This window comes from Lampetra fluviatilis, chromosome 3, assembly GCF_964198595.1.
Source record: "Lampetra fluviatilis chromosome 3, kcLamFluv1.1, whole genome shotgun sequence".
Classification (NCBI taxonomy): domain Eukaryota; kingdom Metazoa; phylum Chordata; class Hyperoartia; order Petromyzontiformes; family Petromyzontidae; genus Lampetra; species Lampetra fluviatilis.
In genome coordinates, this window is record NC_136277.1 from 14,156,811 (window position 1) to 14,184,626 (window position 27,816).

The 27,816-nt window shown below is 52.5% G+C and overlaps 1 protein-coding gene across 2 annotated transcripts; it reads right to left on the bottom strand.

Annotated features, from left to right (window-relative positions):
- Nucleotides 1-488: 488 nt before the first annotated feature.
- CLCC1 (chloride channel CLIC like 1) lies at nucleotides 489-27,816 on the bottom strand. Of its 2 annotated transcripts, none has more exons than XM_078883695.1 (12): nucleotides 27,781-27,816; nucleotides 25,131-25,335; nucleotides 24,357-24,473; nucleotides 22,899-23,006; nucleotides 21,028-21,279; nucleotides 16,453-16,593; nucleotides 15,563-15,659; nucleotides 14,957-15,054; nucleotides 13,195-13,341; nucleotides 11,240-11,527; nucleotides 10,337-10,822; nucleotides 489-2,767 (listed from the first exon to the last, which is right to left on the bottom strand). In XM_078883695.1, exons 2-12 carry the CDS (start codon nucleotides 25,329-25,331, stop codon nucleotides 2,606-2,608), a joined length of 2,097 nt encoding a protein of 698 aa, XP_078739821.1. In that variant the 5' UTR covers nucleotides 25,332-25,335; nucleotides 27,781-27,816; the 3' UTR covers nucleotides 489-2,605. The 2 variants fall into 2 exon arrangements, with proteins under 2 accessions (XP_078739821.1, XP_078739830.1); XM_078883704.1 differs by having other exon boundaries at nucleotides 2,606-2,767; nucleotides 10,387-10,822.

Below are 27,816 nucleotides of genomic sequence, written 5' to 3' on the forward strand. Positions count from 1 at the left end.
AATAAAAGAATTATTTTATTATGTTTTATTTTTATTATTTTATTTTATTACTTCCCTTCTACGTGACTTTACCGAAAGAACCAAGAAGATGAATCCCTGCAGTCACGAAAGCTTTAAATCGAAATTTAACCACAAGACAACTTGGATTAAGGCCATCAGTCTAACTCCGTACTACAACAAACAAACGTGGCCAAACCAGTAAACTTTTGGGGTTGGTGGACCACACAAACTCATGAAACTCTCTTGCCATAGGAGTCGAGGTAGCCATCCCCTGGCTTGCCCGGGGGTATGATGGCGGTACAGTGAGTGGATTCATACTGGTAGGAACCTCCTGGTTACACCAGCCCACAGGGGATTATTGTGTCCGTCGTGCAGGGAGGGGCTGGGTGGGGAGGGTGGGGCTGGGTGGGGAGGGGAGGGTGGGGAGGGGCTGGGTGGAGAGGGGAGGGTGGGGAGGGGCTGGGTGGGGAGGGGCTGGGTGGGGAGGGGCTGGTCACCCCGTGGTGCCCTTATAAAACTCAACGTTTAACCTACTCACGCCGGCTTGTGCCCGCCCTCACAGTCGGGCATATTTGCGGAATACACCACGCCGCCGTTGACCCTGCAGGCCATTGACCGAGCAACCCAACGTTCCTACCAGCTCCCTCCGCAGGAATGTGTTTTTCATCTTTTCGGGGATTGTTTGGAACTCACCACCTTAACATCTGTGGGGCGTCCATGGGTACCGCTGTTTCCCAAACGTTCGTGAATGCAGCTGACCAAACATCCCAATAATATAGGACCACAGAACTTGGGAAATTGCTGGCGCCGGTTCTGGCTGCCTTCCCGGCTTCTCTGTGGTTTCCCACAACCGTGAATCATTCTCTGCTTCTGCGAGTGAATGATTACACAATTGTGAATTATTTTGTATTATTTTGGTTTAACGCGTACTCCGATTGTAAATGTTGTGGCTTGGCTCTCCAACGCACCGGTGTGCTGTACTCGTACACTACACTATACACTACACTGCTATACACAATACACTATACTATACACTACTATACAGAATACACTACACGCCGTCTTTCCGACAGACCTGTTCTTCACCTGAGGACGGCTGATTGCCTTGTGGCCGAAACGTCGCGAGAATTGTATTTTATGTTTTATTTTATTTATGTTATTATTTTCCTTCTACGTGACTTTACCGAAAGAACCAAGAAGATGAATCCCTGCAGTCACGAAAGCTTTAAATCGAAGCGTAAATGTGAGTCGCTAAACCCCGCCGCCACCACCACCACCCGACGCAGCCAATTGCTAAGGGGTTTGCGACACATAAACAAAACTTGCCAATTCGTTATCTTCATGTGTGGCCTCTGAAAAAGAGTTGATAGTTCAGTGGGCCTCACTTGGCAAAATAAAAGCTTCAAGCGTTGCCTCCGAAACGTCGTGATTTTTGTTTTATTTTATTTTAATTAATTTTGATGTTTTACCTACGTGACTTTACCGAAAAAACCTAAGAATATTTCAAGCGGTCTCTCGTTTTAAAATTCCTGTTGCATCTGTCCGTGGCCCTTCGCTGCGCTTTCAAAAACGATCGCAACTTCGCACCGCACGGACACTCACACGCCGTCATTTTAGCTCATTATTATTTATTTAACACACACGATACATATACAATCGGACACATTTACAAAGATTACAGCTCTTCATTTTACTCTTTTTTTAGAAAATATCGCAGAGCCACGGTCGTGTAAAAAAAATGAAAGAAACGCCGGGCGGACCCAACGCCGTTCCTCCCAAAGTCCGCGGAGTGCCGTCGCGCGCCCAAAGTCCACCCCCCCCCCCCGCCGGGCGCTGCTCGTTATCGGCTGACGGGTTTTCACGACCGCGCCCGGCTCAAAGTACAAAATATGTAACGCTTTGAAGTTTCGCGTCGGCAGGCTTTCAAAGCTGTAGGTTACGGTCGCTCGCTCGCCCGCCCGCCCGCACGCGTCTTTGCGGGTTCGTTTCACGGGATACTTTGCGAGTTACACACTCGCCGCTTCTCGTCCGCACAGTCACGAAGCCTCAGGCCGGAGGGCAGCCATAAACTTGCGTCGCTCTCTCCACGATGGATGTGTTTTCATTAACTTTGCGGGCTTCCCGAGCCCCGCTTGGGGTCCCTACAATTTGACTTGGTTGTGTCAGTGCGGTAGGTACCCGGTGCCGCCCCTGGTGATGGACGGTGGTGCTGCCCCGGTCATGGTCATGTGACCGAAACTAAACAAATGTTGGCATTTTGCTGACGGGGGAAAAATAGAATCCGAGCTGACCCAGCCGATCAGATACGGGGCGAGGTAGTAAACATCTCTCCACCGTGGCGCCCCCTCTTGCTATCACTCCCCGACGCTCAATAAAACACTCGCTCTCTCATTCGCCTCTTCCTTTTCGTTATAATGGCCACTCGCTCGACATCCAACTTTTGTTGTCGCGCCATCATCATTCATTCTCATTCACTCTCCCCAGGCCTCATTCCCTCTCTCTCTCTCTCTCGTGTCACACTCAAAACACAACACACTCACCCTCTTTCTCTCCCTCTTCCTCCGTGTTTCTCTCCGCTCACTCTTTGGCCGCGGCTAACGCTGCTTCATTCATTCATTCCCCCGCCTCCCTCCGTCGCTCGGCGCGTCTCCCCCGTGAGGCTGTGCGGGCGACGTGGGCGGGGGATGCCGGGCGGGGGATGCCGGGCGGCCACGATCACAGAGCCGGAGGCGACCTCCTCCACCACCGCCACGTCAACACCGGCGCCCTGCAACGAGATGGAGCAGCGCCACACCGTGACGTCACACAAACACACAAAGACAAAGATCCCCCCCCCCCCCGCATAGCCTGAACAGATTGTTGGGGCAAGTGCTGTTAAAGAGTGGTGGCACCTGTGAAGGCCGGCACGGCAACACGAGGGACGCGGCGATGTTTACCACACCGCACCAGGTACTCATTTGAGGCTGAGTCGAACTAGGGGAGGCCCAGGATCGGTTCAGATAATCGCTGTCATTGGTGTTGGCCGTGAGTGGGAATCGAACTCGGGTCGATGGGTTCGTAGCGAAGCGTGCTAACTGCTTCACCACAGCTCCACACATCACAAAACAAAAGATCCCACGCCATACAGCCTGAACAGGCTGTTGGGGCAAGTGCTGTTAGCGAGCACCTATGAAAGATGGTACGGCACACGAGAGGGTGGGTGGTCAGCACCACGCCCGGTCGCCTTTGTCTGCCTATATCGCGATGTTTTACACACCGCACCAGGTACTCATTTGAGGCCGAGTCGACCTGGGGAAGGTCCAGGACCGGTTCAGATAATCGTCACTGGGTGTTGGCCGTGAGCGGGAATTGAACTCGGGTCGCCAGGATCGGAGCGCGGCGCGCTAACCGCTGCGCCACCACTCCCCACGTCACACACACACGCACGCTCGTGTGCGCGCGCCCCAACCCGGCAGCTCCAGGGTTTGATCGCGTAAATGTGCGTCGTTAAACCCGCCACCACCACCACCACTCGCCACAGCCAATCAGCGAGGGGTCCGTCACGTAAACAGAACGCGACCAAATTCGTTCCGAGTTCAGCACTAACCGGTTTGCGTGCTGGGAAGAGTAAAAACCCACGGGAACATTTTACACGATCTGAGCGCCGTGACGTTTCGCCGGCGATCACAGCCAGCCTCATGAGGCCAGAATTCATTTAACGGCACATTTATACGAACGCGATCTAACCCGGCAAAAAAACAACCTCTATTGTGGATATTGGTCGCGAAAGCCTACGAGTTAAAACGGCCGCCACCGCCGCCCGCGTGAGCTTCTCTCGCTCCGTACGGAGCCAACCGAGCTCATCGGAGACGATGCCAAGACGGTTGCCGACACGCGGCCCCCCTCATCGTTTAGCCGGAACTCTGGCGAGATGTTAACTACCTCGCCTGGTATACGGGAGGTCGTGGGTTCGATCTAGGCCCCGACGCCTGCGGTATATTTGGGAGTTTGCGTGTCTTTCCATCTCATCGTCATCACGGTGGCTAGGAGATGTTAACTACCTCGCCTGGTACGCAGGAGGTCGTGGGTTCGATCCAGGCCCCGACGCCTGCTGCTGCTGTATATTTGGGAGTTTGCGTGTCTCTTTCTCTCTCTCCCTCTCCCCGTGGTCGTGTGGATTCTTCTCTTATCCCCCCTCCACATTTAGAATGAACATCACGCGTTCAGAGTATGTGGCTGCTGTAAACCTCCACGTGCTGAGCTGTAATCATGCAGCGAGGTCGCTTCTGAACAAACAGTGGGGGGGGGGGGGCGCCTTATCTGGTGAAATAAAAATACTTTTCATTTTGTGTAATGCTGTGCCAAGTCTAAACTAAGACTACGTTGCTCTTTTTCAGAAGCGACCTGGTCATCACAAATGATCGCTCAACAATAAATGGCTCGCCGTCACGTGGAAATGTGTGGCCAAGCCGCCGACGTTGCTCGTAGTAGCAGCAACGCGGGGGGGGGGGGGGGTTAACGCATCGGCGCTAACGGCGTGTAGAATTGGAATCTCTGCTCAATGACTGGAGGAGGAGGAATCCAATGGGCTACGAAGCTTTTTGTTACAGGTAGGAAACAACAGGTTCCACACTGCCCACCAGGGATTATTTGTCTGTCTGTCTGTCGTGCACGAATGCGCTGTCCAACCAAGTTCCTAACCTGCCCACTCCGAAGGAACGTGTTTCACAGGTGTCCATGCGGGGGGCGGGGAGGGTTTGAGCGAGTTACAACAACTACAACAAAAACTGATATGAATGGTCCTGTCCTGAACCGGTCCTGTTGCCCCTCTCTCTCCCCCCTTCCCCTTACCCCCAACACCAAAGACAAAGACACCCCCGCCTCCGTATAGCCTAAACAGACTGTTGGGGCAAGTGCCGTTCACGAGTAGCACCTATGAAGGCCGGCACGGTGGCACACGAGGGGGTGGGCGGCCAGCACCACGCACACCGTACCAGGTACTCATTTCAGGCTGAGTCCACCTAGGGGAGGCCCAGGACGAGCTCAGATATCCGTCACTGGTGTTGGTGGTGATGAGCGGACATCGAACTCGGGTCGCCGGCTTCGTAGCGCAGGGCGCTAACCCGCTTAACTACCCCGCTAAACTAACGCGCGGCGGCGGATTGACAAAATGGCACGCAGGAGACTATTATTACACTAGTCAACACACTTTTTCTGGCATAAGGTATTCCAACGGTTTCAATGCAATTTTGGGGTGCTGATTCCAAATCTGGCATCAGTTTTTGTCTATCACATCAGCTTTTTGAGATATCAAATATTGCATTTTCAAAAAAAAATGCAGAGGAAAAATGTTAAATAAATGTGGATATCTACATAAAATTATATTATAAACGCACTATCCTAAAAATACAGCACCATATTTTAACACTAAAGCAGTCACTGACTCGCAACAACTTGCAATCATAAGTGACAGAGTTAATTTCGGGTAAAATCAATGAAAATGGGGTATGCCGATAGCATAAAAATGAGATGTGATAGAGCAAATCTGAGATCAGATTTGGAATCAGCACCCTGAAATTAGTCTAGAACAGCTGCAAAAGTCCAGGCCAGAAAAAAATGTTTTTTTTTTGTTGACCAGTGTTATCATCGTTATAAATATAAAAAAATCTTAAACACAAGATCCAGGTCCGATTCAATACAGTACACAAAATCCGTGATCTAATCCCATCTGTGAAGGAGGTCATTCCTGACATGCAAAATCCTGGAGTCTACAAACTGAGTTGCGTCTGCGGTGGCTGTTACATTGGAGAAACGAAATGTCTCGGACCGCGTCCGCGAACACAAGGCAGATCTGAAACACGGCAGAGCCAATACCTCTGCCGTGGCTGACCAATTTCTATAACGCTGTGGGCTCGCGTGATATTGTTTTTTTTCCGAGACCAAGATACTCTGCAAACCTTTGGGCAACTATCAAAGGTTTGTACATGAAGCCATCCAGATATATGAACATAACTTCAAATTGAGCAATCATTGGAAGGATGTTATTAACCAGGTAAAGCCTTAACTGGTTGTGGTTGTTTCCATCATACCCCCTGGGTACTAGTCTATTTTACACGCTTTCTTTTAACTCACTCCCCATCTGTTGTTGTCGTTGTTGTATCCTCAAATCTTGTAGCTCAATTTTAACCCACTTCCCAATGTGCTATCGACTGCAAACTTGGTATACTTATGTCATACTGAAAATAAATATATTTTTAAACATAATTTAAACATAATTTTTTATATGTTATGTTTCGGCTTGGGTCTAACTATCCACGCTCAACTAACGTTGGCTGTAAATCACCACGGCCCCCTTACGTTATGGCAAGCTTTGCGGCCACTTCCTGGAGTCGTGGAGTTGTGCCATTACGAGTAGGGTACCTTTCACTAAAGCGTGTTTAAAAAAAAAAAGTATTTTTAAATATTTATTATTATCTCAGCTTCCCACTTCTAGCCCAGCCTACTCCCCCCCCCCTTCCCCTGCTCCCCCCCCCTCTCTCTCTCTCCCCCCTTGCTCCTCCCCCCTTTCTCACCTACATAACCTCTTTCCACGGCAACTCTCTCGCCCTCTTCAGCATTTTTTCCTGCTGTGGTTGTCCCACCTGATGAAGATCGCTTGTGTTGCGATCGAAACGTCGTGATTCTTTTGTCAAGGCGCTCTTCGCCTCTCCATCCCAGCTTAAATAGTCGCTCCAAGCCTGGGGCTTGTCATTCAGACGCTGTCTTCTCGACAGACCTGTTCTCCACCTGAGGACGGCTACTTGCGTTGTGGCCGAAACATCGTGAGAATTATTTTATCATGTTATATTTTTATTATTGTATTATTTCCATTCTACGTGACTTTACCGAAAGAACCAAGAAGACGTCGTGATTTGTTTTATTTAATTTCTACCTACGTGACTTTACCGAAAGAACCAAAGTGTATAAGTATTAAAATTCTCAAACGGCAATGGAAAGCGCGTTTGCAATTGCACGGCATCGTGTTTAATCGATATCTGCTGGGCGGTAATCAGAGCTGACAAAAGTTGCCGGTTGAGATGATTTCTCTTCTGTTGCTCCAGGCGGACAGTTGATGAAACAAAAACCGCAACGAGCTCCAGGTGACGGAGGGCGCTGTGTGACCAAACTCGCCGGACAAACGCTGCGCTGACAGCGACGTGATTTGGGGAACGTTGAACTTCTTTTGCACCGTACACAGCCGAGAGCGTTAATCGGAGGTGCAGTGTTGAGTCTATGGGCAGTGTTCAGTCTATGGTGCAGTGTTGAGTCTATGGGCAGTGTTGAGTCTATGGGCAGTGTTGAGTCTATGGTGCAGTGTTGAGTCTATGGTGCAGTGTTGAGTCTGTGGGCAGTGTTGAGTCTATGGGCAGTGTTGAATCTATGGGCAGTGTTGTGTCTATGGGCAGTGTTGTGTCTATGGGCAGTGTTGAGTCTATGGGCAGTGTTAGTCTACGGGCAGTGTTGAGTATATGGGCAGTGTTGTGTCTATGGGCAGTGTTGAGTCTATGGGCAGTGTTGAGTCTATGGGCAGTGTTAGTCTACGGGCAGTGTTGAGTCTGTGGGCAGTGTTGAGTCTATGGGCAGTGTTAGTCTATGGGCAGTGTTAGTCTATGGGCAATGTTAGTCTATGGGCAGTGTTAGTCTATGGGCAGTGTTGAGTCTATGGGCAGTGTTGAGTCTATGGGCAGTGTTAGTTTATGGGCAGTGTTAGTCTATGGGCAGTGTTGAGTCTATGGGGCAGTGTTGAGTCTATGGGCAGTGTTGAGTCTATGGGCAGTGTTAGTCTATGGGTAGTGTTAGTCTATGGGCAGTGTTGAGTCTATGGGCAGTGTTAGTTGATGGGCAGTGTTAGTCTATGGGCAGTGTTAGTCTATGGGCAGTGTTGAGTCTATGGGCAGTGTTGAGTCTATGGGGCAGTGTTGAGTCTATGGGCAGTGTTAGTCTATGGGCAGTGTTAGTCTATGGGCAGTGTTGAGTCTATGGGCAGTGTTAGTTGATGGGCAGTGTTAGTCTATGGGCAGTGTTAGTCTATGGGCAGTGTTGAGTCTATGGGGAGTGTTAGTCTATGGGCAGTGTTGAGTCTATGGGCAGTGTTAGTCTATGGGCAGTGTTGAGTCTATGGGCAGTGTTGAGTCTATGGGCAGTGTTGAGTCTATGGGCAGTGTTGAGTCTATGGGCAGTGTTGAGTCTATGGTGCAGTGTTAGTCTATGGGTAGTGTTAGTCTATGGGCAGTGTTGAGTCTATGGTGCAGTGTTAGTCTATGGGCAGTGTTAGTCTATGGGCAGTGTTGAGTCTATGGGCAGTGTTGAGTCTATGGGCAGTGTTGAGTCTATGGGCAGTGTTGAGTCTATGGGCAGTGTTGAGTCTATGGGCAGTGTTGAGTCTATGGGCAGTGTTGAGTCTATGGTGCAGTGTTAGTCTATGGGTAGTGTTGAGTCTGTGGGCAGTGTTGAGTCTACGGGCAGTGTTGAGTCTATGGGCAGTGTTAGTCTACGGGCAGTGTTGAGTCTGTGGGCAGTGTTGAGTCTATGGGCAGTGTTAGTCTATGGGTAGTGTTGAGTCTCGGGGCAGTGTTAGTCTATGGGCAGTGTTAGTCTATGGGTAGAATTGAGTCTATGGGCAGTGTTGAGTATATGGGCAGTGTTAGTCTATGGGTAGTGTTGAGTCTATGGGCAGTGTTAGTCTATGGGCAGTGTTAGTCTATGGGCAGTGTTAGTCTATGGGCAATGTTAGTCTATGGGCAGTGTTAGTCTATGGGCAGTGTTGAGTCTATGGGCAGTGTTGAGTCTATGGGCAGTGTTAGTTGATGGGCAGTGTTGAGTCTATGGGCAGTGTTGAGTCTATGGGCAGTGTTGAGTCTATGGGCAGTGTTGAGTCTATGGGCAGTGTTGAGTCTATGGGCAGTGTTGAGTCTATGGTGCAGTGTTAGTCTATGGGTAGTGTTGAGTCTGTGGGCAGTGTTGAGTCTACGGGCAGTGTTGAGTCTATGGGCAGTGTTAGTCTACGGGCAGTGTTGAGTCTGTGGGCAGTGTTGAGTCTATGGGCAGTGTTAGTCTATGGGTAGTGTTGAGTCTCGGGGCAGTGTCAGTCTATGGGCAGTGTTAGTCTATGGGTAGAATTGAGTCTATGGGCAGTGTTGAGTATATGGGCAGTGTTAGTCTATGGGTAGTGTTGAGTCTATGGGCAGTGTTAGTCTATGGGCAGTGTTAGTCTATGGGCAATGTTAGTCTATGGGCAGTGTTAGTCTATGGGCAGTGTTGAGTCTATGGGCAGTGTTGAGTCTATGGGCAGTGTTAGTTGATGGGCAGTGTTAGTCTATGGGCAGTGTTGAGTCTATGGGCAGTGTTGAGTCTATGGGCAGTGTTAGTCTATGGGTAGTGTTAGTCTATGGGCAGTGTTGAGTCTATGGTGCAGTGTTAGTCTATGGGCAGTGTTAGTCTATGGGCAGTGTTGAGTCTATGGGCAGTGTTGAGTCTATGGGCAGTGTTGAGTCTATGGGCAGTGTTGAGTCTATGGGCAGTGTTGAGTCTATGGGCAGTGTTGAGTCTATGGGCAGTGTTGAGTCTATGGGCAGTGTTGAGTCTATGGTGCAGTGTTAGTCTATGGGCAGTATGTACGTGTGTATGTTGAACTTATTTCGCACCGTACACAGTCAACCATGCTAATCGGAGGTGCGAGGGGAAGGACAACTAACTCACCTTGAGCACAAAACAACAAAACTAGAACACGATTACGCTCGCGAAGCAATTGGCAATTCGTAGCGAGCACACCATTCCACTGGCAGAAATCCCTAATCGCAAATGTTCGTTTATATCGGATGAGGAATCCCATGAGCCAGTAAGCGGGGGGGGGGGGGGGGGCGCGGTGGGTGGGGGGTCAGAATATTACAAATTTACCGTGGGCAGCCAAGCAGGTTGCCACTCGAAAGCCGGGTGAGAAAGAGGTGGGGGGTGGCTGGGGGGGGGGCCACTGCTTCAAGTGCCCCCACCCCCCCCCCCTCCCTATGAAAAGGTGCAAATTTCACGCCGGCCGCGATCGTGCAGATGAAGGTTTGGTGCTACGGAGGAGCGGTGCCTACGCCGGAGCAGAGGTCGCAACCGGGTACCCGATGCCCGTACCCTACCCGATACCTGGCTACCCGTACCCGGCCAGGTACGGGTACCCGTTTGCAACCCTGGTGCGGCCGGGTACGGGTAAGGAATCAAAACCCGTTTGCGACTTCTGCGCCGGAGGAAGAATATCCCAGAGCCGGAACCCCCCACCCACCCAACCACACCACCTCCACTCTTGCTGATCTCGTCAAGGAGCGCGAATTACCATCGCGCAATCACCGCTCATCCCCGCAGCGGAAAAGCCATTTGACCAACCACTTTGCCGTCGGCCCAGGGGTCGCCCGCGCGGCGTCCATCCTTGGGCTCCCCGAAGGTCACGGGGTCGCGCTCGGCAGCGTTGGGGAGCTCCGCTCTCCGGAGCGACGCGGCGGCGGCTGCCGGAGAGGAGGGCTCCGTCTCCTGGACAGGCGCCGAGTAATTCACGGAGCGGAACGCGTCCGGCGCGGCATCGCCCCCCTCCTCCCCCCCCCCCGCCGCCGTCGTCGTCGTCGTCGTCAGCGCCCGGCGCTTCTGCCCCTCCGCCCGGCGGGTCCCTCGGTTCCATCCGTCGTTCATTCTCTCTGCCTGGCCAAACCCGCAATTTTGCCGATGCCTCTCTCAATTTAATTGGTGGTTCCCTGTTTCCATCCGGTGCTTCCATCCTTTCAGTCGGTTCTTCTCTTTTGCTGACATTTCTCCTCCGGAGCGCTGGCTGTCACATCATGGGGGTGGTGGCAGAGGGGGAGGGGGTAGGGGGGGTGGCAGAGGGGGCAGAGATTCAGGTGCAGTTTTAGAGCGGCTCCTTGCGTCTGCGTCTGGACCGAGCGATTAACTGCGGCCGACTATTTGAGTCGCGAGTAAAATCTCGGGCGAGGTCACTGGCGTAGTGACGCCACGGTGGTCAGGCCCTTTCTCAGAAAAAAAAAAGAAAGAAAGCCACGTAGCTCAGTGTGGCCTCTCACCTGGCCAATGGAAATCAATCAGTTCCCAGCTCGCCGCCAATCAGAAGCTATAACCGTCTGCGAGACCACAAGCCGATCGGAACCACCAAACCTATCGGAACCAAGCTCGCAGCCAATCCACGGCTCGTTAACCTGAAGACTTTAAGCGCGACCTGCGACCCGGTCACCTGCTGCTCCACGTCCTGCACGCGACCTCCACCTCCTCCTCCTCCGTCCGGTCGCTCGTCCTCATCCGACAGAGGCTCCTCCTCGGCCTCCGCCTGGGCCCCCGGGTCGCCCCTCGCGCCGATCTTCCGCTGCCGGGCCCTGTCCCCGGGTGCCGCCCTCAGCTTGGGCGTGGGCCGGCTCCCGAGCCGAGGCGCTCCTCTGGGCCCCTGCGGCTCCTCGTCCTCCAGCATGGGCAGCCTCCTCTCCCTGGGTTGCCCCCTGCCCTGAGCCATGCACCAGAACATGCCCTGGGCAAAGACGACGGCACACGCACGCACGCGCGCGCGCGGGTTTTAGATCAACGCAGCGTTCTTCATAGTGTAATAAAGGTCGTTGAGGCGACTTCTGGAATCCGGTCTTTTATTCAACTTGCATTACAGCTTTCCTTCACGCTGCTGACAGGCAGCGTGAGAGGGGTAGATAGAGAGAGAGACGCACCGCCACGTGGCAACCCGGAGCCCGGCTCACGCGTGGCCCCCTTCCCTCCGTTCGTTCCCGTTCTGACCACGTGTCGTTCGTCTCCACCCCTATTTAATACCCGGGTCACGTGGTACGTTTCCACCAATCCTGGTTAGCCTCCATGGAATATTCCAGGCTCCCTCATCTCCCCATTGGCTGTGGCCAAAGCCAGCAGAACCAATCCTCTACAACCAGCTGTCACCTTTTCATTACGTCAGGGCCACGCCCCTAGGCTTCCCCCCATTGGCTATAAACCAGGACCGGCAGAGCCAATCATCGTGACGAGTTGTGATACGTCAGTGAGCCGGATATATCCTCACGTTACAATAGCAAGGCCCGCGCGGAGAGGGGGCTAGTGGCCTCAGCCTCCTCCCTGGTTGCCTTTTAGTGCGGCCCCTTCTGACGTGCGCAACCCCACCCCCCCCCCACGCCCCCCACCGTTTCTCCGTGTCAACCAACCTCTAACCGTTAAAATGTAACGGTCACGTTCACGTTACGTGCGTGCACGCGATGGCGCCAATATCGGCCAATCCGAGAAGCTCGTTAAGTGGGGCCGTGCCACGCCCTTAGCCAATCGGCGACGCCAATTGGAAACGGCGAACAGTCGTTTTCGTGGAACGCATTTAAAAACGTTAATCGAGGGACCACAGCGTAAACGAATATTCGCGATTCTGAATTTCTGGCGACGATGCCGCCGTGTGTTTATTATAAATATTGAAACTTGATTTGGAGGTTTCGTGACTGCGGGAATTACTCTTTGGTTCTTTCACGTAGAAAGAAGAATAAGTTAAATAATCGCATACGACGTTTCGATTGCAACACAAGCAATCATCATCTCAGGTACGAATGAATGAGAAAAGAAACCTAGTAAACTTAGAAATTGCATTATATTTCTAAGATTACGAGGTTTGTTTTCTCATTCATTCTTACCTGCTGACGATTGCTTGCTCTTGCAATCGAAACGTCGTATGCTATTATTTAATTTATCTTTCTTTCTCTGTGACTTCACCGAAAGAAGCAAAGAGTATCAATATTTACTCATAAAGATATTATTTTACTGGTAGGAACCTCCTGGTTACACCAGCCCACAGGTGATTATTGTGTCCGTCGTGCAGGGAGGGGCTGGGTGGGGAGGGTGGGGCTCGGTGGGGAGGAGAGGGTGCGGAGGGGCTGGGTGGGGAGGGTGGGGCTGGATGGGGAGGGGCTGGGTGGGGAGGGTGGGGCTGGGTGGGGGGTGGGAGGGGTGGGGCTGGGTGGGGAGGGGCTGGTCACCCCGTGGTGCCCTTATAAAACTCAACGTTTAACCTACTCACGCCGGCTTGTGCCCGCCCTCACAGTCGGCCATATTTGCGGAATACACCACGCCGCCGTTGACCCTGCAGGCCATTGACCGAGCAACCCGACGTTCCTACCAGCTCCCTCCGCAGGAGGAGGAATGTGTTTTTGGGAGCCGTACGGCGATGCAGGTCAAGATGATGATGGTGGCCAGCAGCTGCAGGTGCAGGGGCAGGTTGCGGTAAGTGGCACGCAGGAAGTCGCTCAGCGCCTGCCCAAAGTACTTGGCTGGCTCCAGCACAAACGTCACCAGCGTGACCATCAGAGCCTGCGCAGAGAGAGAAGAGAGACTGATCGTCGGAGGCGGCGCCGGATTTATTGGGGAGGGCGTTGTATATATCGGCCTTTTTCCCAAAAATTAATATTAAGAATAATTCTGCCAATATTTTTTTTTTATAATTGATCGGGGCGAGCATGGGACATGAAAGGGTGAGGCACACCCCTCCACCCCTCACAGCAGATGCCTTTCACAGTCAGGACCAGGCAGCCAGAGATAAGCTACAAAAGGTAATAAAAAAAACCCTAAAACAAAAGAAAAGGGGGGGGGTGGTTTGCTAATGAGATTCTGGAAATCTCTACACGGCTATGAAACAGGCGTCGCCAGCTTCCCGGGCGGCGAAAACCGAACGGACAAGTTTTTTTTAAAGGTTATTTTAGTTAACGGAAAAGTCCAAAAACTCAGCTACAACAATGAGTCGACATCATAGTCTACACACACTCACCCAGTGAAGGAACCAGAATGCAGTCACTGGGTGTGTAGACTATGATGTCGATGACGAGTCACTCCGTTCAACTATCGTTTGCGATGGTCAGGCCAGCTTCTGAAAAATAAGGTAATAAGCTGAGTGGGCTTTATCTGGTAAGATAAACATTTTTTTTAGCAAAATGCTTACCTTTACGAGACCTCCTTTGCCAGTAGCAGGATATAGTAATAGGTTTTTACCCTTTTATCTGGCAACAAAACTGACACCTTGATACAAGGGATCATGTTTGCATTAACCACAACACTTGCGGTCAAAATGCAAACAAAAAGACAACTCTGAATCAGTTTTGTTGCCAGATAAAAGGGTAAAGACCTATTACTAAAATGCTCAACCCTTTCCTATTCTTTGCACTCTGTGGTTTTTTTGACAATAGGTTTTTCCCCTTTTTTCTGGCAACAAAACAGTTGTTAACATACTAATAGGGGTTTTCCCCCTTTTTTCTGGCAACAAAACTGACACCTTTTGCAAGGAATCATGTTTACATTAACCACAATACTTGCAGTCAAATGCAAACAAAAAACAATACTCTGATAATTTATGCATTGTCTTTGAAACTGATTGGTCCACACCAGAGACAGCTTTCTTTAGAGCCTAGTCTCATATGGTGTTAGACCAGCTTAAATATACGCTGCCAAGCCTGGTGGTGCTCATTCAGACGCTGTCTTTCCGACAGACCTGTTCTTCACCTGAGGACGGCTGCTTGCGTCGTGGCCGAAACGTCGTGAGAATTATTTCATTATGTTTTATTATTTTATTATTTCCCTTTTACGTGACTTTACCGAAAGAACCAAGAAGATGAATCCCAGCAGTCACGAAAGCTTTAAATCGAAATCTTAACACCTGTTTTGTTGCCTGGAAAAAAGGGGAAAAACCTATCATCATATTTTGGTACTGGCAAAGGAGGTCCCATGATGCGTTTTTTTTCCGTATCATTCTTTTTTTCTATGTTGCTAACCCCGCCCCCACCCACAAATAAACAATCTCGATCCCCGATGAATTCAGCGCAAACAGGGCCCACGTTAAACACCACACGGGGGGGGGCACCCAACACAAACGAGCGATAAACATTCGGACGATTCCGACGGCGCCGATTGCGGTCGTCGCCAGGTACGAGCTCACCTTGGTGGGCGGCACCTCCAGGAAGGGGTCAACGATGAGGTCACGGTGGTAGGCGAAGCAGGGGTCGTCTTGCAGCGTGAAGGTCTGGCGGCTCCACTCTGCGCGCACAGGGGGGGGGGGGTGGAGGGAAGGAAGCGGAAACCCGAGGGTTCGGGCGAGGGGGTGATAGGGGTGAGGGGGTGAGGGCGAGAGGGGGTGAGGGGGTGAGGGCGAGAGTGAGGGATGAGGGTTTGAGTTTTGGTGAGAGGGTCCCCCCACCCACGGTCCCCTCAACCCGGATCACCCCACCCACCCCCGCCCCTCCACCCCCTCTCCACCCCCGCCCCTCCACCCCCCTCTCCACCCCCGCCCCTCCACCCCCACCACTCCAGCCCCGCCCCTCCACCCCCGCCCCTCCACCTCCCTCTCCACCCCCCTCTCCAACCCCCTTTCCACCCCCGCCCCTCCACCCCCGCCACTCCAGCCCCGCCCCTCCACCCCCGCCCCTCCACCCCCCCCTCCACCCCCGCCCCTCCACCCCCGCCCCGCCCCTCCACCCCCACCCCTCTACCTCCCCGTGCCCTCTGCGTGCACCGCCCCCCCCCCGCCCAATATCTGGGATCTCACCTGAGAGGCTGTCCAGCCAGCTCCTGGGCCCGCTGCCCGTGCACTGGGCCGGCGGGGGGTTCAGGCTGAGCCGCGCCTGCCGCTCGGCAAACGCCACCTGCGGCGCGGTGAGACGCGAGACTCGAGGCCGGGACCTGAACGTCGCGGACCCGACCGCCACGCCGCCCGCCGTGACCGCCCCCAACCCGACTCCCTCCCCTCGCAGAGGAGGAGCGGGCCCCCCCCCCGTGGAAACAGACGCCCGCTCACTTCTGCGCTCGCTCCCTTCCTTCTCTCTTCACTCCTCTCTTAGCCTGGTCATTCTCCCCCGCTCTCATCCTCCCCGCCTGCCCGCCTCCTCCCTCATTCTCCTCCTCATCCTCATTCTCATCCGTTGCCCTCCTCCTCTTTGTCACTCACGGGGACTTCCATCCCTGCCCCCCCGCCCCCCATCCGCTACCCTTCTGCGCAAGTGACACTACTCTCGTTCCCGTGGTGAAACTTTTTTTAACCGAAAGCAAAGCATTACTGTAATTATCACTGTCATGCTCGCAGCAGCAGCGGCGGCGGCTTTTGGGCGGCCGTCGAACATAGACGGCACTTCCAGATGCGCTTCTGCGGCCGTCTGGAATGCTCTTCCATTCGATGATAGGAAGGCACTGGAGCTATACACTTTGAAATCTAGATTGAAATATAATTTCTTTAGAACTGGCTTTTTGTGTTTAGTCCTTCCCCTCCCCCCTGCATCTACCGATTAGCTGCCGTTGGCTACGTACGGTGCGAAAGAAGTTCATCATTTGGTTAGCATTAACAAGCTAACAGATTCCGAAACGCAAGCGTGAACCGCCGCGCCGAGGGCAAACGACACCGCCTCGTCGTGCGATCGAGCCGGGCGGCGTCGGCACGGCTACCTTGTACAGGTGAAGCCAGGTCCAGGGGATGCTGAGGAAGAAGATGACCAGCATGAACCTCCACATCTGTGTCAGCCAGGACACGTAAGACCACAGCTCCGTGGCGACGATCATCACGACCGCCAGCAGCGCGACCAACACCTTCGCACGGCACGCGACGGGACGGCACACGGCGACAAGCGTCGTCAATTTTTGGCAGTGAACGAACGCGAGCGAGCGTTGAAAAGGCGCGGTTTTTGTAAAAAGGCACAATGCGTGAATTGGTCAAGGTTCATGAGGAATTGAATTAGGGCTGCGCGGAGGCGCGGAGGCTCGGAGATGTTAACTACCTCGCCTGGTATGTAGGAGGTCGTGGGTTCGATTCCGACCCTGACGCCTGCTGCTGTATATTTAGAGTTTGCGTGCCTCTCTCTCTCATCATCATCACGGTGCCTAGGAGATGTTGACTACCTCGCCTGGTATGCAGAAGGTCATGGGTTCGACCCCGACGCCTGCTGTACATTTGGAGTTGGCGTGCCTCTCTCTCTCCTCGTGGTCGCGTGAATTTTTCTCTGGGTCCTCCGGTTTTCCCCTCCACATTTAGAATCGATGTGGGTTATCGAGTATCTGGCTACTGCTATGAATGTCCACGTGATAAGCCACTTCGGTGAGCTATCATTTGTGGCTAGGTTGCTTCTGAAAAAGAGCTATACAGCTCAGTGGGCCTAACCTGGTAAAATAAAAAGAAATTGTTTAAATCATTTCGTTTTATTATTGTCACGCGTGTTTACCCAGGAACGACTCGCCCGAGTTAATTATTTAGTGCGACTTTTATTTAATCATAATAATAATGATGTACACTTGTAAGGGGCATTTAATTCGTTGATCCCACCAATGCGCCACCGTGTATTGAGAGCAGCAAATAAACAGAACCAGCTGGGTAAATGGGCAGAAATAGGCGAGAGCTGAAGGACAATTTACCCTCTCACTCACCCGTTCACTCATTCACTCACCCTCACACTCATTCACTCACCCGCTCACTCATTCACTCACCCGCTCCCTCATTCACTCACCCTCACACTCATTCACTCACCCGCTCACTCATTTACTCACCCGCTCCCTCATTCACTCACCCGTTCACTCATTCACTCACCCGCTCACTCATTCACTCACTCATTCACTCATCCGCTCACTCATTCACTCACCCGCTCCCTCATTCACTCACCCTCACACTCATTCACTCACCCGCACACTCATTCACTCACCCGCTCACTTATTTACTCACCCGCTCCCTCATTCACTCACCCGTTCACTCATTTACTCACCCGCTCACTCATTCACTCACCCGCTCCCTCATTCACTCACCCTCACACTCATTCACTCACCCGCTCACTCATTCACTCACCCGCTCACTCACTCACTCATTCACTCATCCGCTCACTCATTCACTCACCCGCTCACTCACTCACTCACCCACTCACTCATTCACTCACCCGCTCACTCACTCACTCACCCGCTCACTTATTTACTCACCCACTCCCTCATTCACTCACCCGTTCACTCATTTACTCACCCGCTCACTCATTCACTCACCCGCTCCCTCATTCACTCACCCTCACACTCATTCACTCACCCGCTCACTCATTTACTCACCCGCTCCCTCATTCACTCACCCGTTCACTCATATACTCACCCGCTCACTCATTCACTCACCCGCTCACTCATTCACTCACCCGCTCCCTCATTCACTCACCCGCTCACTCATTCACTCACTCATTCACTCATCCGCTCACTCATTCACTCACCCGCTCCCTCATTCACTCACCCCCACACTCATTCACTCACCCTCACACTCATTCACTCACCCGCTCACTCATTCACTCACCCGCTCACTCATTCACTCACCCGCTCACTCATTCATTCACCCGCTCACCCACACACTCATTCACACACCCACTCACCCGCTCACTCATTCACTCACCCACTCACTCACTCATTCACTCACCCGCTCACTCATTCACTCACCCGCTCACTCATTCATTCAGTCACCCGCTCACTCATTCATTCACCTGCTCACTCATTCACTCACCCGCTCACTCATTCACTCACCCGCTCCCTCATTCACTCACCCTCACACTCATTCACTCACCCGCTCACTCACTCATTCACTCACCCACTCACTCATTTACTCACCCGCTCCCTCATTCACTCACCCTCACACTCATTCACTCACCCGCTCACTCATTCACTCACTCATTCACTCATCCGCTCACTCATTCACTCACCCGCTCCCTCATTCACTCACCCCCACACTCATTCACTCACCCTCACACTCATTCACTCACCCGCTCACTCATTCACTCACCCGCTCACTCATTCACTCACCCGCTCACTCATTCATTCACCCGCTCACCCACACACTCATTCACACACCCACTCACCCGCTCACTCATTCACTCACCCACTCACTCACTCATTCACTCACCCGCTCACTCATTCACTCACCCGCTCACTCATTCATTCACTCACCCGCTCACTCATTCATTCACCTGCTCACTCATTCACTCACCCGCTCACTCATTCACTCACCCGCTCCCTCATTCACTCACCCTCACACTCATTCACTCACCCGCTCACTCATTCACTCACTCATTCACTCATCCGCTCACTCATTCACTCACCCGCTCCCTCATTCACTCACCCCCACACTCATTCACTCACCCTCACACTCATTCACTCACCCGCTCACTCATTCACTCACCCGCTCACTCATTCACTCACCCGCTCACTCATTCATTCACCCGCTCACCCACACACTCATTCACACACCCACTCACCCGCTCACTCATTCACTCACCCACTCACTCACTCACTCACCCGCTCACTCATTCACTCACCCGCTCACTCATTCATTCAGTCACCCGCTCACTCATTCATTCACCTGCTCACTCATTCACTCACCCGCTCACTCATTCACTCACCCGCTCCCTCATTCACTCACCCTCACACTCATTCACTCACCCGCTCACTCACTCATTCACTCACCCACTCACTCATTTACTCACCCGCTCCCTCATTCACTCACCCTCACACTCATTCACTCACCCGCTCACTCATTCACTCACTCATTCACTCATCCGCTCACTCATTCACTCACCCGCTCCCTCATTCACTCACCCCCACACTCATTCACTCACCCTCACACTCATTCACTCACCCGCTCACTCATTCACTCACCCGCTCACTCATTCACTCACCCGCTCACTCATTCATTCACCCGCTCACCCACACACTCATTCACACACCCACTCACCCGCTCACTCATTCACTCACCCACTCACTCACTCATTCACTCACCCGCTCACTCATTCACTCACCCGCTCACTCATTCATTCACTCACCCGCTCACTCATTCATTCACCTGCTCACTCATTCACTCACCCGCTCACTCATTCACTCACCCGCTCCCTCATTCACTCACCCTCACACTCATTCACTCACCCGCTCACTCACTCATTCACTCACCCACTCACTCATTTACTCACCCGCTCACTCACTCATTCACTCACCCGCTCACTCACTCATTCGCTCATTCATTCACTCACCCGCTCACTCATTCACTCACCCGCTCACTCATTCACTCACCCACTCACCCGCTCACTCACTCATTCACTCACCCGCTCACTCACTCATTCACTCACCCGCTCACTCATTCATTCACTCACCCGCTCACTCACTCACCCGCTCACTCATTCACTCACCCGCTTACTCATTCACTCACCCGCTCACTCATTCACTCACCCACTCACTCATTCACTCACTCACTCACTCATTCACTTACCCGCTCACTCATTCATTCACCCATCTCACTCATTCACTCACCCACTCACTCATTCACTCACCCGCTCACTCATTCACTCACCCGCTCCCTCATTCACTCACCCTCACACTCATTCACTCACCCGCTCACTCACTCATTCACTCACCCACTCACTCATTCACTCACCCGCTCACTCACTCATTCACTCACCCGCTCACTCACTCATTCGCTCACTCATTCACTCACCCGCTCACTCATTCACTCACCCACTCACTCATTCACTCACCCACTCACCCACTCATTCATTCACTCACCCGCTCACTCATTCACTCATCCGCTCGCTCATTCACTCACCCGCTCGCTCATTCACTCACCGACTCACCCGCTCACTCACCCACTCACTCATTCACTCACCCTCACACTCACTCACTCACCCGCTCACTCACTCACTCACCCGCTCACTCATTCACTCACCCACTCATCAACCAGCTGGGTAAACGGCCAGAATTAGATAGGGGGGGGGAGGTGTGTGAAGGCCAATTCAAAGAGGTGATCATTCAAGACGAAACTTAAATATAGCCACCACGACTCTGATTGTCTCATTAGCAAAGGCGCAAACTGTTGTTCCAAAAGTTGGGAAGCTGCACTTTCGCTCACCCCCGTTCTATACTCACTCGACGACTCTCATCTCTCCTGCTCACGCTCTTTCCCTCGCTCTCTTTCGTTCTCTCTCTCACTCGCCCCCCTCCTTCCCCCCCCCCCCCCGGTCGCCTCACCCACGCGACGGTGGCCGCCTCCACTCCGAAGCTGTTGGCGAAGCTCCAGAGCCAGCGCTGGGGGTCGTGCTCTCGCAGACGCACGGGCGCCCTCTCCAGCAGCGCCGAGACGGCGTGCGCCGGGAACTCCCCGTTGTTGGTGGCGGTGGCCCCGCCGTTGGAGTCGAGCGTGAAGGCGGCGAGCGCGTGCATGTCCTCCAGACGCACCTCGAAGTGCCCGTCGTAATGCAGCTCCGGCTCCGAGTAGCTGGGCTGTGCGCCCGGGAGCGCCGACGCGAGGATGAGCGGGGGGCGGAGACGGAGGGGATTGTTACGTTTGGTTGGTTGGTTGGTTAGTTAGTTAGCGAGGTGGTTGGTTACGGAGGGTGCGAGGTGGAGGGTTGCTGAGGGGAGCAGTTCGTTAGTTTTAGCTTAGTTAGTCATGGAGAAGAGGTTTTCCCCTTTCGTCTGGCAACAAAACAGCTGTGCTAAGATGCTAAAACACCAAACTGAAATCTTTTACAAGGAATCATGTCTGCATTAACCGCAATGCTTGTGGTCAGAATGCAAAAAAAAACGTACTCTGATAATCTATGCATTGTCTTTGAAACTGATTGGTCCACACCAGAGACAGCTTTCTTTTGAGCCTCGTCTCAAACGGTGTTAGACCAGCGGACGCCAAAAGGCGCCTTTTTTGTTTGCATTTTGACCACAAGCATTGTGGTTAATGCAGACACGATTCCTTGTAAAACGTTTCAGTTTGGTGTTTTAACATCTCAACACACCTGTTTTGTTGCCAGAAAAAAGGGGAAAAACCTATTCTCATATTTGGTACTGGCAAAGGAGGTCCCATGATTAGTCACGGAGGTTACAGAGGGGGCAGGGGGAGAGGGTGGATAATTCGTTAGTTTAGTTGAGTTAGTCAAGGAGGGTGCGGGGAGGGGGGATCGTTCGTTATGGAGCGTGCAGGGCGGGGGGGGGGGGCGATCATTTATTAGTTCGGGAATTTATTAGTTAGGGAGGGTACGTTGCGGTTCGTTAGATATGCAATTACGCAGGGTACAAAGGGAATCGTTAGGGAGGGTGCTGGGGGAGGAGGGGGGTAATTAACGAGTTAGGAAGGGTACGGAGAGGGTTGTTAGTCTAGTTACTTGGTAACTTACTTAATTAATGAGTTACACGGCACAATTATAGCCCCGTCCATGGCTGAGCGATCGGTGCCCACGCTCTTGACAGCAGCCTCAACATTTTTCAACGGTTTCACTTCACTTGATTCCTCTGTTTGTCGTGGTCAAATCTTGCAATCAAAATTTCGTCCACTTGCCGTCGTAAAATCAATTCCACATCGTGCACACGTACTCAGATGCGGTGACAATGCATGCCTGTATCAAAATCGGCATAATTTAATCAATTAGTTCGCTACTTTAAAGCAATTAATATTTTGTATGGACACCATATTATTTATATATTTATTTGTGGAGGTCAAAAAACGCCGCGGGTCCCTAAACTTTGGAATCGGCTCGCACAAGAAGCAGGCGCCACGTGTCTCAGACGCCATTGACGTACTTCTCGGCCGCCGTGAGTTAAACGAAGTTGTTAATAAAACCGTTGTTTTATTTCTATTATTATTTCTATCATTTTATTATTTATTTTTATCATTTATTTTTACCGTGACTTTACCGAAAAAAACCTAAGAGTATGAATCCTTGCAGTCACGAAAGCTTCAAGTCTAGAAATAAAACCGTTGTTTTTTAAAAACTTTTTTCAACGAGTTTATTTTCAGTTATCTCCATCCTCCCCTCCTCCATCCCCCCCCTCCACCCCCAGCTCCACCCACCCCTCCACTTCCCCCTCCACCACCCCCCCCCCATCGCCGGAGAGCCGGGCCTCACCTGACCGACGCGCGCGATCTCCTTGAGCAGGCGGCGCAGGTAGCGAGTGAGCGTGGAGCGGGCCCGGCTGTCCAGGTCTGGCGCTCGCTGCCCACGGCACTCGTGCAGCTGGGCCACGCGGCGGGGGAGAGACGTGGACCGTTCAATCACGGGTTCAGACGCTCGTCGTCACGCACAAGTTGGCGAACGACCGTCGCGTCAAAGTGTGACCTCGAGCGACAGCCATTCGCAAAAAAACCAACCTGATCTTGCTGCCGTCTCGACTGATTTGTTTGCTACGCGGATCACGGGGGGGGGGGGGGGGGGGGGAGTGGCCGGGGGGCAACTACGGCAGGCAGCGCCGTTCTCTAAGAGGGTCGCGGATTGTTCCCAACGTTGACCACCAAACCGGAGGGGCGCAAATCAAATTTGCTGCGAGAGTTTGCGCATCAAGACGGGGTGGGGGGGGGGTAGTGACATCGCAGCCGTCTCTCTCGCTAGGAGACCCTAGGCCCTTTAAGGCAGTGGTTCTTAATCTATACTGCAGCCTTGCACCCCCCCCCTTTTGGTTATCAATCGTAAAAAATATAATATTAATAAATACATAGGGTTTGATGAAACAAAGCAGTTGTTGCTTATGTGCCCGTGCTTAGTTTGTGTTTCGATGATTTACCTTCTAAAAACAATCTGGCCACGTCTCGCACCGCCAGGTTAAGAAGAACCACTGCTCTAAGGACTGAAGTGTGGCTCGTGGGGAAAAAATTAACCCGTAAAAACAAAGTTTTTCACTATAAATCCTTTATATGCGTGGCGGCTAGAGTCCTCTCGTCCTCTGGTTTGAGATGGCTGCCACCTATGGGTCAGATGATGGTCTGCCACCATTAAGCAATTGGTAATTAAATATAATGTATTTTTTCCTAAAAAGTGGAAAATTTTGGAAAAATGTTTTCACGAAAATCAATTGTCACGCACAACGAGTCTGTGTGCAAAATGTCAGCTCGATTGGATCACGGGAAGTGGGTTAAAAAACGACCGAAAGATTTGCACGGTCGTAAGCAAGCAAGCAAGCACGCAAGCAAGCAAGCAAGTGAACTTAATATAAAGGATTTAAAAACAAGGCTCTTCTTGTGAATTTGGTTTCTGACCCTTGACCTTGAAAGTCCAGTTCACCATCGAAGTCCAGTGTACCATGGGACAGCGGTCAGCAAACCTACGGCTCATGTAGGAGCTGCTTCGTGACATTATCTATCAAGGACTACCGACTCACGTGCGTTGCGGCTCTCAAAGCGTCGATTTTTTTTTTACCGAATTCGACGAAATAAATACGGCTCTTCTTGCTGTTTCGATTGCCGACCCCCCCCCCACCGTCCCTCCCTTGCCTCAGGCGGTCGCAGATGCGACGGTAACGTTTCTGACCAAGCCAAAGCATCGGTTATCTTTGAGAACGAACCGCGGGTCGGAAAGGGGGCACGCACTCACCTCGTGACGGCATCGCTTCTCCTCGTCCGTCGCGCTCGTCTGGGCGAGGCAGGAGGACAGCTCGCCCCCCACGGAGAGCAACTCGTCCTGGAGCTTCTGCAGAGCCTCGTCCTTGGCCTGCAAGAACACAGAGGCCTCCAGCACCTCCCCTCACCACCTCCCCTCACCACCTCCCCTCACCACCTCCCTCAGCTCCCCCTCCACCGCCCCCCTCACTCCCTCCCTCACCGCCCCCCTCACCGCCACCCTCACCGCGCCCCTCACCGCCCCCCTCATCCCCTCCCTCACCGCCCCCCTCACCACCTCCCTCACCACCTCCCTCAGCTCCTCCCTCACCGCCCCCCCTCACCGCCACCCTCACCACCTTCATCACCGACCCCCTCACCGCCACCCTCACCACCTTCATCACCGCCACCCTCACCGCCCCCCTCACCACCTCCCTCACCACCTCCTCACCGCCCCCCTCACCGCTCCCCTCCCTCACCCCCCTCACCACCTCCCTCAGAACCTGCCTCACCACCTCCCTCAGCATCTCCCTTACAACCCTCCACCCACCTTCCTCAAGCACTGTGACGATCCTCAACACCTTCTCGAATACCCAGCACCACCAGCACCACCTCGTCAAAACGACACCCCCTTCCCCACCCCGTCCCCCACCCCGTCCCCCACCCCCTTGCCCACCCCCTTGCCCACCCCCTTGCCCACCACCGTCCCTCACCCCCTTCCCCACCCCGTCCCCCACCAACCCCGCACCAGAGCAGCGGGGACCCTGACCTGCGCGGTGCCCGCCGGCTTGCCCTCTCCACGGCGCATGGTGCGCGAGGTGGGGTTGTAGTTGACCATGTCCATGGGGTCGAGCCAGTCGTCGGGATAAGGAGGATCGGCCGCCACGCTCACCCCGCACGCGCACGCCAGCACGACGCACGAGGCGGTCAGCAGCAGCCGCAAGGCCCTCGCCATCTTCCGCCCCCCCATCCCCCTGTGGGAGTACATTTTAAAAAATCTATTTTCATTTTTTCCCAGGCAAGGCACCAACTGAGCTGAATAGCTCTTTTTTTCAGAAACGACCTGGCCACAAATGATAGAAGTTCCTACATCGGTTTATTGTATGTATGGTAGTAGGGTAGTTGCAGTTGTTTAGCGTCAATATGCTAAATTCCTCTGTTCATATGTAAACTCCTTTGTCAATGCGCACTGCTCCTCCCACGCAGCTTACAAAATACGCTGCCAAACTTAGCGGTGTTCGTTGGGACGCTGTCTTTCCGACAGCTCTGTTCTTCACCTGAGGACGGCTGCTTGTGTTGTGGCCGAAACGTCGTGAGAATTTTATTTTTATTTTATATTTTATTATTTCCCGTCTACGTGACTTTACCGAAAGAACCAAGAACACAAATGATAGCTCAACGAAAGCGGCTTATCATCGCGTGGAAATGTATAGCAGAAAAATAATCTGAACGCCTGTTTCTAAATGTGGAGGGCAAATACCGGAGCACTCGGGAGAAAATCCCCCCCCCCCCCCCCGAGAGAGACACGCAAACTCCAAATATCAAACCCACGACCTCCTGTGTACCAGGCGAGGTCGTGCACATCTCACCATCGCGGGGCACGCTAGGAGAGTGTGAATGACACGTGCGACAGTCACAGGCGGGTACAAAGGCTGGCTGGCAGGCAGACAGGCACGTTGGTAACGCTCGTGCCTCGCAGCAAGACAGGCCTGGATTCAATTCAGATTCCCGACCCGGGCTACTTTGCTACGTGGGGTGCCGCGGTGATGAGATGTTAACTACCTGGCATGGTATACAGGAGTTCGTGGGTTCGATCCCGACCCTGACGCCTGCTGCTGTATATTTGGAATTTGCGTGTCTCTCTCTCATCATCATCACGGTGGCTAGGAGATGTTGACTACCTCGCCTGGTGTACAGGAAGTTCGTGGGTTCTATTCTGACCCTGATGCATGCTGTATATTTGGAGTTTGCATGTCTCTCTCTATCTCATCATCATCACGGTGGCTAGGAGATGTTGACTACCTCGCCTGGTTTACAGGAGGTCGTGGGTTCGACCCTGACCCTAATAGGCGCCTGCTGTATATTTGGAGTTTGCGTGTCTCTCTCTCATCATCATCACGGTGGCTAGGAGATGTTGACTACCTTGCCTGGTTTACAGGAGGTCGTGGGTTCGATCCTGACCCTGATGGCACCTGCTGCTGTATATTTGGAGTTTGTGTGTGTCTCTCTCTCTCTCATCATCATCACGGTGGCTAGATGTTGACTACCTCGCCTGGTTTACAGGAGGTCGTGGGTTCGATCCTGACTCTGATGGCGCCTGCTGCTGTATATTTGGACTTTGCGTGTCTCTCCCTCTCCACCGTGGTCGCGATTTTTCTCCGGGTCCTCCGGTTTTACCCTCCACATTTAGAAACATGGGTTTAGAGTAGTTGGCTGCTATAAATCTTCACATAAGCCACTTTGTTACGCCATCATTTGTGGCCGGATCGCATCTGAAAAAGAGCTACATAGCTCAGGGGAGCCTTACCTGGGGGAAATAAATAAATAAAAAGTTGAAGAGTTTAAAGTTTATAAATATGTCAAAACCGGTCTAGAGTTGATTTCGTTCGACAGAAGCTGCTGAATAGTATTGTATTGGTCTGGGAAGCCATGAGGCTGATGGACTATACTTTTTGGCTTTTTCGGCAAAGTTAGGTCGGTGAAAACAAAATAAAAACAACTAAATTAAATCACGACGTTTCGGAGGCAACACAAGCTTCTGTCTTTAGGTGGAACAGCCACAGAGCTGATGGACTAAAACATTTTTCAGATTTAGACTTTTGGAAGTGACCGTCCGTCCGGATATGACGTCCAGCCAGCCAGCAAAACTTTTTTTTTTCTTCAAAACACCGAATAGAATGTGGAGATACAGAATTAAGTCCTGCTATTTTCTCAATACGTGGCATTTGCTTGGTTGTATCTCTGCTGCCACCGCCTTCACCAGCGTGGTGAAGTATGGTCAAAGAACACCCCACGAAACTGTCCGGGCATGGGGATGGCCCTCTCGTCAGCAATGGATTTAGCGAGGCCTTTATCCAGCGGTGGATTGGAGAGGCCTTCATCCAGCGATGGATTGAAGAGGCCTTCATTCAGAGGTGGGTGGAGGGATTGTGGGTTTGTGTTGCCAAGCTTAGCAGTGGATCGATCATGGACAGGAGCCGATGACTGGCGGCCTACCGGTTTTGGGGAAAGCCTCTTTCCCGCTAACCCGAATGCCTGCCGATTCGCCTCACGTTTTTAAAATAAAATTAAAAAGCAGCGGCAGCAGCAGCAGCAATCGCCGACAACGGCAGCTACCAACAATAATCATCTTCATAACGAGAACAACAAGAATTAGAAATTACAAAATCGTCAACATCTGGGGAAGGGGGTAAACTCACCAACAACTCCGTACAGCTGAGCCAGATCGTGACGTA

Bases quoted from the DNA above. Each gene is read 5' to 3' on its own strand.
- CLCC1 (XM_078883695.1), bottom strand. From the start codon at position 25,331: ATGGGGGGGCGGAAGATGGCGAGGGCCTTGCGGCTGCTGCTGACCGCC. The intron at 21,280-22,898 runs GTGAGGCCCGGC...CCGGGCGCACAG, and splicing joins AGATCGCGCGCGTCGGTCAG to CCCAGCTACTCGGAGCCGGA. The intron at 15,055-15,562 runs GTGAGATCCCAG...CTGTGCGCGCAG, and splicing joins CTGGCTGGACAGCCTCTCAG to AGTGGAGCCGCCAGACCTTC.